This window comes from Lactuca sativa, chromosome 8 (assembly GCF_002870075.4).
Source record: "Lactuca sativa cultivar Salinas chromosome 8, Lsat_Salinas_v11, whole genome shotgun sequence".
Classification (NCBI taxonomy): Eukaryota; Viridiplantae; Streptophyta; class Magnoliopsida; order Asterales; family Asteraceae; genus Lactuca; species Lactuca sativa.
The window spans coordinates 103424797-103440910 of record NC_056630.2 but is presented as its reverse complement, the minus strand read 5'-3'; the positions used below and the strand labels follow the sequence as shown (position 1 = coordinate 103440910).

At 37.6% G+C, this 16114-nt stretch overlaps 1 protein-coding gene across 1 annotated transcript; it reads left to right on the top strand.

Annotated features, from left to right (window-relative positions):
• Window positions 1-13195: 13195 nt before the first annotated feature.
• LOC111909616 (AP-2 complex subunit alpha-2-like) lies at window positions 13196-13734 on the top strand. Its single transcript, XM_052766507.1, has 3 exons — window positions 13196-13384; window positions 13456-13560; window positions 13644-13734. The coding sequence occupies exons 1-3, from the start codon at window positions 13272-13274 to the stop codon at window positions 13732-13734; spliced, it is 309 nt and encodes a 102-aa protein (XP_052622467.1). The 5' UTR covers window positions 13196-13271.
• The last annotated feature ends 2380 nt before the right edge of the window (window positions 13735-16114 follow it).

Below are 16114 nucleotides of genomic sequence, written 5' to 3'. Positions count from 1 at the left end.
CTCAAGTTTGATTAGTGTTCGTAGGAGTGTTTAACTTGAGGTTGAAATAAAGGTTAAGAATATGGAGATTGCGAAAGCTTATGATTGAATTTGATTGTTGGCGTTTGCATCAAATGTACTTGGAGTCAAATCAAATTCGACTGGAACGTGTTTGTGTTGGAATCGACATTGTGAATTCGAAAGTGATGTTTGGTGAAACTCATTTTTGACTTATGTTTATGCGGTCTGGAAACGAATTGGAGTTTGTGATTGCATTCGAAATCAAGGAGTTAAATGCATGTAATTTGAGTCTAATTCATAGTCAATTGGCATATGTATTTCGAATACTGTTCTTTCAAGGTGCGCTAATTTCGATTGCTTTAAAATTGAACATCTTGGGGTTTCGCAACGAACAACTTACACTTGAGTCAAAATTGATTTCGAGGTCTTCGCTATTGGGTTGGTCGATTTGGAGGTCAAACAAGTTTCACTTTGGATTAATTGATATGGATGTCGAACAAGGCTTCAGAGTGGGAAATTGGTTTGGATGTCGAACATGATTTCGATGTGTGATTCTTGTTGTTCGCATCTATGGATAGCTATTTCGACATAAGGTTAATATGTTGTCAACAGAGTAGTTCGATGTATGGATTGCAATTTCGATTTGTGGACTGTGATTTCGACATGAGCAAATCATCATTCGGATTCTGTGATGTTTGGACGGGTTCGCAACCGTTATCAATTTGGGGAAGAAAGGAAAATGTTCGCATATGGTCTTTACTGTTTCAGTGTATTGGCAAAAAACATCCACTTTCGCAATGGAATCATTTTTTGTGAAGTATGCTGAAATTTTGTTTTGAATCCCTGACGTTTCAGCACTCTGATAGAATTCACCCACTTTCGACATTGGGGAGAAATGGGGAGATTTTTCGCATCAGGTCCTACAGTTTATGCGAATTGACAATTTATGACCAGTTTCCCATTTTAAGCTATTTTGGCGCAACAGGTCCCTGCAAAATTACAAAGTTGACAGTTTTTACCTAGATTTTAAAATTCTTGCAACTCACACCCGAAAGTAAAATTTTTTCACACAATTTAGAAGATTTTATCGGCTTTTCATGATTGTTTTTTCATGAAAGATTTTTGTGGTTGCATTTTTGGCACACATCGAGGGGGAGATTTGTCAAGTTTATTCATCAAGCGCTTCTCATCCTTTGTGAGTTTTATAATCACTTGTTGATTATAAAAAGGGAGAATGTAGAAATAGGTATTTGAAGCTTCTCATGTATTCATTTAAAGATTTGAAGACCGGTGTTACTTCGAGGGAGAGTTGGTCTTGATCGTGCGACCTTGTTTGGAAATTGAAGCCGGGACATCCAATCCTATCTTTGAGGGGGAGAATGTTAGGGTACAAAGTTCTCCTTGGATGTGGCTTACCCTCTTGTATGTGTAGATGGGTTGAGTCTTTCCTATAAATAGGAAGTAAGTGACTCCCATTTATGTAAGAACTTGTAAGACCTATTTGTGAGTGTTAGTTTAGCGAGAGAATATTCAAAACCCACCTGTACTCTTACTATTTTAATGGAGCTTAAAATGATTTTATTTACTCTTGGTGTTCTTGAAGTTTGCATGATTTATTAGATCTTTACTATTCCGCACATGTCATCATAATCAAGGTCACTACACATATCACATGTGATAGTGTAGCATCAGTAAAGACTACTTAACCCTAGAAGTATTCAGGTACTATTATGGAAACTAAAAGAGTACAAATATTCTCTAGAATATGGTGATTTTTTGATGGGTTTTTGTGAGAACCAATACTTCTCTAATACCTTTACAATATTATTACTCCAAACATGCTACGTGCATATTCATAAACATATTTTACATATATGGTCTTATCACAAAGGACTGGATATAAACCGACTAACGAGGTTTTTACAAAGTTTTATATATACTACATAACTTCCTAGGAATTTATACACTAAGTACAAAAGTGATAAAATTAACTATTCTACATCTTCTTATAGTACATAACTGTACTGGATGCTTATCACTTGCAAAAATTAAACAGTGAGAGGGATAAGCGGGTGACGCTTAGTGACTTCAATAATAGTTACAATATAACATTATGCCATATACATATTAATATGACAGAATCAAAGAGGGATAAAGAACAACAAAGGCATAAGTATATCATATGACAGGCTTTCCATATCAACCAATGATTTGATTCAAAGATTTATGATCAATGAGACACAATGATTTCAACTTGATACACTTCAATAAAACTTCAGCCCAAGTGGCATAGAAAATAAACGATTTATGAATTATCATTTTGCTAGCAATTTAGGCTTTCATCCCTACATAGCTTTCTGCTAATGCCAAAGTGATGCTTAGTCATTCACTTCATGGTCAAAGGCTACATATCAATACCAAAGTGATGCTTAGTCATTCACTTCATGGTCAAAGGTATAACTCCATTATCATAATAACACGGGAAAGCACATTGCACATATAACACATAACATATAATTGTCCTTATATTGAACAAACTGTGAAATAACCGAATGATAAAATGCTGATTTGGGCAGCACTTCGTTTTTAGATATGACTTTCTTTGACGAAATTTGATATTTTAGTTGAAAACCGTGCTTTGTGTGGGCATAGTTTCAACTTGAAAAGGTTATTTTCTCGGGTCTTTGGTGCGTCAGGAATTGCTTCGGGTGTCGGGGATGTTTCCTAGGCTTTGGGGGGGGGGGTGTTTAGGTAACTTGAAAGAGAGTAGAAGGGTGAAAGAAGTAATTTTGTTAAAAACCATTTTCGGGGCATCCTCGCATCCTATTTATAGGGGACCGAAGCACCTAATTACGCTGGGCGTAATTCCTCGGTACGCGGAGTGTACTGCCTCGCACATCTATTCGCTCGGCGTAACTTCGTACGCTGGGCGTACGAAGTGGATCAGCTTGGAAGTGTCATGGCTATGACACGTGGCACTCATGTGAAGGAGTAGGGAGGGTGACGGACTCCGAATCACTTACACGAGTATGCTGGGTGTACTCCTTCGGACCAGCCTCAAAGTTTGTGCCCAAAACTTCAAAATTTGTAACTTTCGCATACGAATTTCGTTCTTGACGTTATTTATATTCATCGGCTAATTTTGACATTATTTTTAAAGTTATACTTTTAACAGGCTGGGACATGAAAAGTCCATTAAAAATTCATAACTTCTTCATCTGACGTCCATTTTCGTTTGTCTTTTTACAGTTGTACTACTATTGACGAGATATTTGATTCTCGTTTAGATTGTGTCGGCTAAAAATCACTCGATCTTTATTTTGTGTTTTGACTGTGTACTGCTATGCCGAATCTTAGAAAAATCATAACTTCCTCATACGAAGTTAGATTTGGACGGTCTTTTGATGAAAGTTCTTGAATTGAATAATACTACGACTTTCATTTAGATAAAAAAGGCTAAAAAGTAGTTTATCGTAAACTCATTTTTTACGTCATATGACGTTGTGTCGGTTCTGTCGTGAAACTTCAATATGTCATAACTTCTTTGTTATAACTCGGATTTCAATGAGATTTTTGCCTAAATGTTTCTAACGAGATAATCTACAACTTTCAGTAACATTATTTTTACTTATTTCCAACTTTATATTTTCGTTAATTTTGATAATTGACTTTTGATTGGAATTTCATAAGACTTCCCATCTGTAACGCTCGTAGATCCGGCTAGTCAATTTAGATATAATAGGGGTCGAAAACGACTTTTCGACAAAATATTATTTAGAATAAATAATCTTAAACAAGTTGTAGAATATGTCTCAAGGGTTTTGTACATATAAAGAGCGCCGAAATCCGAGTTATAACGAAGAAGTTATGACCCATCGAAGTTTAACGACGGAAGCGACACGACACTGCGAAGACGTAAATAGTGAATTTATGATAGATCGACTTTTAGCCTTATTAATCTAAATGAAATTCGTAGAAAATATTACCCTGAGAATGTCCATAAAAAGAACGCCAAAATCTGACTTCGTATGAAGAAGTTATGATTTTTCGAAGTTTCGGCTTAGCGGTGTACAACCCGAAGTTCGAGTATTAGATCGAGCGGTTTTAGCCAACACAACCTAAACTAGAATCGAAGATCTCATTATTAGTAGCGTAACGATAAAAAGACAGACGAAAATGGACATCGGATGAGGAAATTATTAGATTTTAACAGACCAATCCTGTCCCTGGCTGTTAAAAATATAACTTTAAAAATAAAGTCAAAATTAGCCGACGGAGTCTAAACAAAAGTTGTAGAGTACGTCTCCACCTACGCGTGGATATAAATAACGTCAAAAACGGAGTTTGTATGAACGAGTTACAAATTATAATAGCATATTTACGTATTAAAATAAAGTATAAATCATATATACGTACACATATATATACATATGTATATATCATTAGAAAGGTATCGATGATGCGGTCATTATAAGACTAATGTTGAGTTATTTCGACATTAGTTTAGTACAAATATCATTAAATCTATTTAAAATAATATTATAAAGGGGTGTTTAGTTGTTTATATAACTATAAGGTCATTAAGTAATTATGGAGGGTAGTTTTTGTAAAGTCAATTACTATAAATAAGAGGCTTGGGCTCTCATATTTCTTGCACCATTCTCTTGATTCAAGAGTCTTTCTTTTCTTATCCCCCGAGCATTTCTGTCCCTCGTGATTCGACTTCTCTTTCTGTAGTTTTAGTATAGTAAGGTGAGCGCTGAAGCGCTGCACGAATCTTTCTTAGAAAGATTCAGCGATGAAGTTCTGCCCCTGCAGAGCCCGACTCCTAGCTAAAATCCCCTTGTAAGTAAGTTACGCTTACCCTATTTTAATATAGCTTATATTTAAAATTAATATTGTTATTATGAACTTATAATAAATATTTAAGCTATTATTATGACTTATATAATTTTCGTTATAATATCTTTTTAACTACTCGTGGTATGGGGAATCTGGTTTATAGGGCTGCATAGGGTTGTTGGATTTCAGAAGTGCTATACGCCAAAATGGTCCTGCCCTCCGGTGTTTTTTGTCTGGCCCCTGTCTGTACATAGTGGTTGGAAAGTATTGTTTAAACGCTTATATAATAATAATAAGACAAATAATTAGTCACGATAAATATTAGACTAAAATCTAGTGGTAATAATACTAGGTTTCGTCGAAGGAAATTATTTTAAAGTAAACGAAGTGCCGTTCGAGTACCGAGTCACCACCTTCTCAGGTGAGTGCATAGTTACTTTCATCTTACACATAGATATGAAGTATTTTATATAAATTACTTGTTATGTGTGCATATTATCTAAATACTTGTTGTCTATGCTGGATGAACAATTTTATACATGTTTTAAATGATTTAAACTGTATATGTATTTTATATCTACGATAATGTTGGGGTAAAACATGGGTAGATGTAATAGATGGAATATGAGTTTGATGATGTGTTGAGAGGTGTTATAGACCCCGAGGTGAGGGTGAGAGGTGGACGATGTGAGAAGCCTTTTCCCAAACGATGGCCCCGTCATTCAATAGAGTATGGATGACAACCATGGACTATTCTAGACAGTCCATTGGAACAATAGCAGACTCGCAACCTGTAGATTCTGTGAACGATGTGTTCAACCGGTGTACTCTAAACCTTGGCGACCATGTAGACTTGGTGCCTAAACATTGGCGATCATGCAGACTTGATGCCTAAACCCTGGCGACGATGTAGACTTAGTGCCTGTTGTGTAAACCTTGGCGATCATGCAGACTTGATGCCTAACCCCTGGCGACTATGCAGACTTTGTGCCTATTGTGTAAACCGTGGCAACGATAGACTTCGTGCTGATTCCTTAGGATGATCCTTAGGAATAAATGAACGAGGAATAGTTGATTCTTAGGGTAGATCCTTAAGAATAAAGAAGATAATGGGGATGGGTAATTGGGTTGATTGTTTGATTGTTTAAACATAATAATTATATTATTGTGGGTTGAAAACCCTATGTACTCACCAGGTTTCCCAATCTGACTCACTCAGTTTATTTATATCATAGGTGTTGATATGAAGTCACATTACACTGAGAGACGAAGGAGATATAAATCACTAGTGATAAATGAATGTAAGTTCTATTTATGCTTATGTTTCTGTATTGACGATGACATCCCAAATGTTTTAAAATGAATAAAATACGTTTCTTCAGAAATGCTTTGATAACGTATTTATTGTGTTTTTCTGGGAATAAATTCCGCAACATTTTTATGAATAGAAGTACTATGAATTTTACAAAGCATAAACAAAATCGGTCTTTTCTGGCCGTGAAAATGAGGATGTCACACCATCACTTTTCCGAATGATTCTAAACATATTTTTACTTCAAATCTCATAAAACTATCTTGTTAGAACTCAACACTCAAAATCATATATTATTTAATAATATTCATTTTTAAACAAAATACGATAATTGAATGTGTATGTTACAAATACCTCATCCTTTTGAGGATTTCGTCCCTGAAATTACAACGATTTAAACAAATGGGGGGTATTTCGCTCTTATCTCATTCTTATTTTCCCAAGTATAATTTTGTCCTCAATGGTGTTTCCACTTGACAAGAACCAACTCCACTTCTTTATTACGTAATCTAGTCGTTCTTTCGTTTACAATCTCTTTAGGCTCTTATACATATCTTAATTTATTATCCAGTTTCACCTAGGATAACGGAACTGTTTCATCATATATGCTCAAACATTTATATAGATAACTCTCATGAAACACATCATGAATACCTACCAAATCTTCAGGATATTCCAAGCGGTATGCTTACTTACCAATTCTATGGATGATTTTGAAAGGACCAACAAATTTAGGACTCAATTTTACTTTCTTCCAAAATCGCATAATGCCTTTCCATGGGGACACCTTCAGCATTATGAAATCACCCACCTGGAATTCTATGGGCCGTCTCCTCTTTTATGCATAGGACTTCTGTCGATCCTGGGCCGTTTTCATTCTTTCTTGTACAATTTGAATCTTGTCAGTGGTGTCTTGAATCATTTCAGGGCCTCCAAGGATTTTCTGTCCTACATCACGCCAACATAATGGAGTACGACATTTACGACCATATAATGCTTCCTCTGGTGGCATTTTGATTGAAGTGTGGTAGCTGTTGTTATATGAAAATTCGACAAGAGGAAAGTACTTATCCTAGTTACCACCAAATTCCAAGACACATGTACGAAGCATATCTTCCACTGTTTGGATTGTTATTTCAGTCTGACCATCTGCCTGGGGATGATAAGTTGTGCTGAGATCAATTTGAGATCCCAATTCACGTTGCATACTTGCCCAAAAATGAGAAGTGAAGCGAGTATCACGATCCGAAATAATCTTTAGTGGCACGCCATGTCTTGCAATAATTTCATCTAAGTATACGTAACACCCAGAATCAGAAAGACCAAGAAAGGAAAGATAAGCCCTAAGTCGAAAGAGTCAACTCATCGAGTCCAAGGAAGAAATCGACGAGTCGGAGCGGGCTCTGTGTGGAAGATTAAGTGACCGACTCGACGAGTCGGCAAGTGGACTCGACGAGTTTGGTCTGGGTTAGGAAACCCTAATTCTAGGATTTGGTGCCCTATTTAAAAGTCTTATTCTCTTCCCTAGGGTTCATTTATAGCCTCTCTAGTCCAGAACCCAAAACCCTAGCCACCAAACTCCATTGTTGAGCTAGTTCTTGACTTGAGAGTGAATTGAAGCTTGGAGAAGGAAGAAGGACCTTGGTGGTGCAAGAAGAAGCTATAGATCCAGAGTTGGGATAGCATTTCAGACCATTTAGAGGTAAAAAGCTTATACCTTGACTGTTAATCATCTAGATCCCCTTTCCAGCATAGATTTGGTCACATTTGGACCATTTCCAAGGTCAATCCGAGTATTAAGCCTTTGAGGATGGATTGGACACATATCTGGGAACTCTTGAACTTTACAGGCTCAAAGTTGCTGGCTTTATCCAACTAAGATTCCATTTCATGATCTAGACCTTCGTTTTAGCTTGGATTTGGTGTTCTAGCCTCATAACACCTTTCATGCATGTAAAGTTAGCAACTTTACGTGCAATGATAGCATAAGGAGTCAAGATCTATGAGTTGGAGGTGTTGGGATGGATTGAAATCGACAGAGTAGAGATGCCACAAGGAGGACTCAGTGAGTTAGTTCATGGACTCGGCGAGTCGGGTCACAAACCCAAATCCTTATGTTTATAAGTCAGATCAGTAAGTGGGGTTTAGGAGGATTCAGTCAGTTAGGACCCATAATGGTTATGAAGATCATAGCACTCGACGAGTTCAATGAGGAACTCGGTGAGTCCAAGTCAATCTTCTTAGTTATGAAGATGAACTCAACGAGTTATTCATACAACTCGGTGAGTCAAAGTCTAGACTTTCATGTGATGATGATGAACTCGACGAGTTCGAAGATGAACTCGGCGAGTCGGTTGAAGATGGTCCCGAAGGGTTAGTTGAAGGAGAACCCGTCGAGTTATTTCCAGACTCGACGACTGGAGTCGGGGTTGTTTTGGAGATAGAGGGGCATGGACTCGGCGAGTTAGTAGAACAACTCAGCGAGTCAGGTCAATTGGAAAGTTGACTTTGACTAGGACTTTGACCATAGTTGACTTAGTTGACCTCTGGAGGACAATTTAGGCTAAGTTCTATTATTTGGTGTTGGTAGCTCGTAGAGTTAGGAGAGCAACGCTTCAGAGAATAGTCAATCAGCAACCAGAGGATTATCAACAGAGTTCAACAGCTCAGGTGAGTTTTCCTTCTAGTAGGAACGGATCTACGGCCACAATGCCGGCCTGTTTAGATAGCAGTAGTTCCGGACTTTGGTCCGATGCAGTAGTTCAGTATGCTTGATGTCTTTGTGATTCAGGTATGTTTGTGTGTTAGTTAATCCGGAACTCGGTACGATGCAGTATGCAGTATATGTGCTTATGTTATATGCTATGATCATGTTATGCTATGTTCAGTTAGTCAGGACTTCGATCCGAGGTAGTTGGCAAGGCCCAAGTTAGTCCGGACTTCGGTCCGATGCAGTGCGCAAGGCCCAAGTTAGTCCGGATTTCTGTCCGATGCAGGGGGCAAGGCCCCAGTTAGTCCGGACTTCGGTCCGATGTAGGGGGCAAGGCCCCAGTTAGTCCAGATTTTGGTCCGATGCAAGGGGCAAGGCCCCAGTTAGTCCGGACTTCGGTCTGATGCAGTAGGCAAGGCCAGTATGTGCTTTATATGTTATTGTATGGTATGTGGTCATTTGGGGGAGCTCACTAAGCTTCGTGCTTACAGTTTTCAGTTTTGGTTTCAGGTATTTCCGGTAGCGGAGGGAAGAGCTCGGGATGATCGCATGGCACACAGCATAGTTAGTCAGCCTGGGATGTTTTACTCTGATGATAAGAATATGTTTTTAATTAACAATTTGATTTTATGCTATAATTCATGTTATGGATTGAAAATCGTGGTTTAAGTAATCTTTTTCAAACGAAATTGTTATTCTTGATTTTTGGGTCGTTACAAGTTGGTATCAGAGCCTTGGTTTGAGGGATTCGGACACACTTTTGGGTGTGTCTGGACTCAAACTAAGGAATTGGTATAGATTTTTTTTTTTAAAAAAAAAAAGGAAAAATTAAGTTTTGTAAAAAGGAGTTTGAGTAAAGAAAAGAGTTTTAGAAAAAGAGAAAAGATTTTTTAGAAAGAAAAGAAATTTGAAAAGAGACAAGGATGTGGTGCATGCAATCAGCCAAGCTCAAGTAAGTACTCCCAAATTACCCATACAAGTTTATGTTATGATTATCAGTTTCAGTCTCAGTAGAACAGCATGCTAGAATAGGACTAAGGATCTAGGAGGATGCCTTATGATCCTGCTATATGTGTTCCAGCTTTATGAGAATTGCATGCTAGTATTGAGTAGACAGTAGTAGGATAGCCTGTTTAGGTTTTGCCTGATAGTATGAGCTTAACATTATATGCTAGTCCAGTTTCTTGTTATGATGATAGAATTGCTTGAGTAGTTTCCTGTGTCTGAATGCTGCTTGCTTTGTGCTTTGTGGGACTCTGAGTGATGGGAGTTAGCCATTAGGTGAATACGTCACATCACATGTGATTAGGGTTGAATAATCTCAGAGTGCTGGATTTGGCCCTATTGTGCAACTCTCGTCTAAGTCTAACCGTTGAAGGGATGGGTCTTTGACTCGAAGGATTATCTTAGCCTCGTCACATGTGATGGTATTCAGGTGATGGCTAATTGGCATTATAAGGAGGCATTCAGTAGCTGAGGACTGGTTTGGGTAAAGTCAAAGATTTCCCTAGGGCAAGCCTAGGATGAGAGTAGCAGAGATCAGTAGCAGTTGAAGGGACTTTGTTGAGTTAAGGTAACTCTTGAGGAAAGTACGGATAGATGTGGAAGGTAGTATGCGCCCGTACTACTGAAAGCAGGGGATCCATACTCGATTCAAGAGGGGCCAAGACGAAACAAGGGAAATTGTAGAGTATGTGTGAGATCCCTCAGCAACGATGAGTATTCTGACAGTTATTGTGATATGTTTTCAGCATGGTGACGTTGCGCGAGATACCAGTTAGCAGTTCAGGTGTTAGGGAGGGATCTGGCTCAGACTATAGAGTCGAACAACTTGATGATCATATGAGAGATGTCATTTCCGCAAAGATTATGTGCAACATCATTGATCAGACTCCTTTGATATTCGGTTCGGTTAGGGAGGCCATCAAGGAGCTTTTGGACAGTCGTCTTGAGGCCTTTAGGGCCGGGATAGTTTCAGGGCAGTTTGGGGCTCGTCTAGAGCCCGATCCTTATGGATCCCAGGGATCCATCAGGGAGGGGATCCCATTTTTAGATCTTGCCATTAGGGGTCGGGAGTGAATGGGGCACCCTATCCTCATGAGAGTCCTTTGCATGATTGGTTTGTTGCGGAGGTTTCACGAGTCGTTCACAAGGAGCTACCCGACATCGTCGAGAGGGTCACAGATAGGTTGACCGAGAAGCTCCAGGATCAGACAGCGGTTGTTTAGACAATTGATGGGGACAACGGGGTAACGCAGGAGCAAGAGATCGAACAGGAGTCAGAAAAGAAGAGGAAGCCGAATGAGGTTTAGCGGCCCACAGGTTCGGGTGAAAGAACAAAAGGGCCGAGTTCGAGATCGAGAGACTTCCAGCGCCGCAACTGATTCGGGAAGTGTGGCAGGATGCACAGGGGTGCGTGTAGAAGTAGTAGAGGTGGCAATCCTGGCTGTTTCAAGTGCGGCCGGACCGGCCATTTTAGCAGAGATTGTACTGCTACCATCGCCCACTACAAGAAAAAAGGCCTTTTACGACGCTCATTGCGCGTCGTAAATGGCTCAGACGACGCGCAAATGCGTGTCAAGGAAGGCCATGTCACAAAGATAGACGACGCGCATTTACGACGCGCATTTACGACACGCATTTACGACGCGCGGTTACGACACGCAATGCGTATCAAGGAAGGCCCTGTCATAAAGGAAGACGACACGCATTCGCGTGTCGTAACCTTACGACGCGCGTGTTAATGACACGCAATGCGTATCAAGAAAGCCCCTGTCAAGAAAGGCCATGTCATAAATGAAGATGACACACATTTTTGCGTATCGTAATTTTAAATTAAAAAAAAATTATTTATGGATTTACTTATTTTCATATTAAATTTGCATTTTATGTCACATAATGGAAAATAAAATACCATATACAAATAATACAATGCATTGCACAAAAGTTAATGTTATACAAATAATCATTCGAATAGTAGACAAATGTAATACTACAAATAATCATTCCAATAGTAGACAAATGTAAGATTTCAACATTTTTTATATAATTAACTAAATTATTAGCCAAATTTCCTAAAATACCAACATACTTTTCTATGAAGAGCATTAACACTATTCTTTTCCATCAAAAACTTCAAAACCTGCATAATTAATTTAATGTTTAATCAGCTACAGGTCAATAAGGTAGGTTTAAGCAAAAGAGGTTCATAGTAGTAAGATTTTACTTACCACTGTTGTTAATAACATTGAAAGAAGCAGCCCAACAAACACCCCCTCAGAAGGATTATTACTAAATGAAACCACAAACAAAGTTAAAAAGTCAAGTATTTTGTGACAACCCCGGAACCAGGGGCAAGGCTGTTTTTACCCATGGTATGACCTAATACATGATAATAAAGACTTGTTTAACAAAAAGAAAAATGATTTCTCACGTGACATCACTATTAAGAATTGATGAAAGAGGGTACTCCACACTGTATTGCCAACAAGCTTGACACCAACACCTAAAAGCTGGAAAAAACAATAACAGAAATAAAAATAAATGTAAGATTTGAGATAACAGATGCATAATTCACATGTCTACTTTTACCAATTTATTTTATGCAACATATATGCAACTGACATGAATGAATTATACAACAAGTTAGGAGTAAAATAAGGGATGGTTGCATATTTAGTATGATAAATAAAGAGATTTGTGGCATAAAGGTGCATAAATAATAAAAAGCAAAAAAGAAGAGGAAAGCTGACTTACATAATCAGCAAATTTCTGAATTGGTGCTTTTAACATAATACATAAGAGTGGTCCCGAAGGGATAGCTGGCAGCAAAAAATCTCAGGCAAAAAAAATTCCAGGAGAAAACAGTTAGTACCTCAAAAGTAAAGGTTTTATAGGGTTAGGCATGCACCAGCAAGACAGGGACTAAGATTATAAGTGATGTGAATGGGACATAGTAATTAAAGGAATTTTTGTTACCATTGTTCCATGCATAGTGGTTGGGGTAGAGTGTTTTTCCATCACTGTTAACACGGAAGGGTCCAAGTTCTTCCATGGCTCCATATCCAAACAACAAGCATCCTAGCCCAGTAGAATACCTTCATTAATAGTGGTTCGATCTTACTCTAAATTTTTGTGCATTTGGATGATGATCTTTAGAATCTCCATTCTGATTCATGAATATTCTAATTAATTTGGTATTGTAGAATGTAGATTGGTATCTGCATTATTAAAGTTCATAGGACTTACTACGGACTCACTTTTCTTTTTTTAATCATTAGCCTTATGCAGCTCTCAAAGCTAGAGAATATCTTGATAAGCCTGCAATACATGAGATAATGGTGAAAGTATGTAGATTATATCTTATATTTCCTACACAAATATAGACAATTGTATGCTGATGTCATTATGCAGGTTAGCGCTTATCTGCTTGGAGAATACAGCCATCTTTTGGCCAGACGACCTGGGTGTAGCCCAAAGGACATTTTTGTCATTATACATGAGAAGCTTCCTACTGTATCGTGAGTATTTCTATTTCTATACATCTATGTTTTCTTTTGTGATCATCATCTATTTTTTTTTGTTTCTACAGGACTCCAACAATATCCATTCTTCTCTCAACACACGCAAAGATTTTGATGCACTCTCAACCACCAGATCCCGAATTACAAAACCAGATCTGGGCAATATTCAGCAAGTGAGTTTATAATAAATAGGAGCTACACTTTTTTTTTTGTATATGCAAAATTTGATAATATTTAATTTCACACACATTGACAGATATGAAACATGCATTGATACTGAGATACAACAAAGAGCTGTACAGCTATTCATTTTCAATAGCACACTTGCAAAAATTTTAAACTTTTAAAACCCATCTTAGAAGGACTAAAGGTTAGAAAGGAGAAGTAATGAAGCTATGAGTTGAGAAAAGAGTAATCACAGCAAGGTGTCTAAAACAGACCTGCTGTTCAAAACGGATTTACTCCAAAATCTAAAACAGAAACATAGCTTTAACTAAATTTTATAGAAAACTATGATTGTTCAGGATTCCAGAACTATAAAGAACTCCTTCTAACTCCAAAGGATGAATTAAATATGAATTTTACAAAAAGGTGTATCACTTCTATCTCCAACAAGACAGTCAAGTGAGGTTGGCCAATTCTACCCAACTTGTAAGTAGAATTCGTCCATAACAAAATTCAGAGAAGTAAAGGACATACAAATGAAAGTCTCAGAGTTGGAATTGAATGAAAAGCATTTCCCAAGCTCCGGATATAAAATTCACATTATGGACAATCACAACACTAGTAAAAGCTGGTGACTGCCCACTGATCTGGAGTCTGGATCAATTCTAACCAATTTATAATTGGAAATAACACCCCATCTGCTCCAGATCTTAAATTCATAATATCAGGAACATATAGAAACTTGGAATCACTCTGGATCCTTTTCCAAGCCTTATAAATGATGAAAACAAAATGACATATCAGAACAGACCCGAATCAGACCTAACAGCAAAGATTCCATTCTTGCACATAGATAAAGTCCTTACCAGTGAGGTTGGCCTGCTTAAGAAAGTTAGCCAACTCAATTTGTGAACTTTGGGAACTGGTTTGGGGTCCGTTTGAGTTCTATAGCTCAAGGTATGATTTTTACAATATGACTATAGATCTGATGGAAAACAGAATCATAGGCACCCGTGATTCCGTTTGAGTTCTATAGCTCAAGGTATGATTCAAAGCCCTTTATTTAAAGACAAAAGATCTCAAATATACATGATAAGGTTTCTCACGAAGTGTGATCTTATGCTTGTTTTCTATATATAATCCAAAGAAACACAACCATTAATTTAACCAAAAGAAACTCAACACAATTTAGATATCATGATTTGTTACTTACCCCTTTTCTGTCGGAAGGACGAGGTGCTAATTCCTTCTTGGTGACAACATGCCCTTTATTTAGACCCACAAAGAGTCCTGTGTTTGGCTGTTTTGGAGCCATTGGAACCTGAAAACATAAACATATATTAGCGTAAAGCAACATACACTTCACAACAGTTCATCAACTTAGCCTATGCAGTTTTAATTCAATATGACCTGAAAACCTTACAAGCCTCAGACTACAATCAAAATGCGCAATATATATTCTTATTAAACATGAAGCTGATTACAAGATATAAATGAGTTTATGCGTGCCAATAAGTTTGTAAACACCAGCAAGCTTATAAGCACATGGAAAGCATCTCGGAACTATAAGAAGATGCGGGAAAACTAAAAGTACAATGAGGGAAGAAAAACAACCTGGGCAAGAAGAATTTGAGACCAAGTAAACTTTAGTTGCTGTACATTTTACTTGCTTCTTGAAAGAAACCCCCAAATTCTTAACTCCACACCGGAGGAATATCACGTGATGTACGTCAACGAGGATGTAAGCCTGAAGTGGGCCCTCAATTCTACAATAAAAAAAAGTGTATCTTGTTATATGTAACAATATGATGAAAACAATGTAAAAGGGGTTGAGTATTGAGGTGGTTTAGTAAATACTTTGCTTTCCAGACGAGATTCTATCAACTTCAGCTTCTCATCTAATTTAAACATCATCAGAGTTGGTTCTGTAAGAATAATTTCATGCAACAAATGTGATAGTCATACTAATTTAAACATCATCAGATTTGTTTCTATAAGCATGTGTAACTATTAACTCGAGAGTAACAACACAATATACTACTTGTCTTCATTTTCAGATAAGGTGCAATGGCGTTGCTGTTCAAGGTAATATCCAATATTTTTCCTATTTTTAAAATTACTAAATTACCAATATCACTTATCAGTGTGCATTCTATTCATTACCTATGTTAATGTTACAGGATCCAACAAAGATTTCAGCGTATCGTGACAAAAGGTTTCCAGGAACACAATAAGAATATGAACACGCACTCCAAAATTCAACAACCGTATACATTGGCAACATGTCTTTCTACACTACTGAAGAAAAAAATGGGATAAACCTTGTTTAAGAGATTTATCAATTTCTGAATCTAAGAGAAAAATTAATATTAGATCTGGAGGCTGATGAAGTTAAAGCAAAGAAGAACAAGGAAAGTTTTTTTTGGAGATTGTAATATGGCCTTATGATGTCTTCCAAACAGAACCGAGGCAGTTAGCCCAAAAGGGTAACACAGGCTCATGTAACCCACAACTTCATCCAACTCATGCAAGTGGTGCACTTGGATTCATGGGATCTATTAA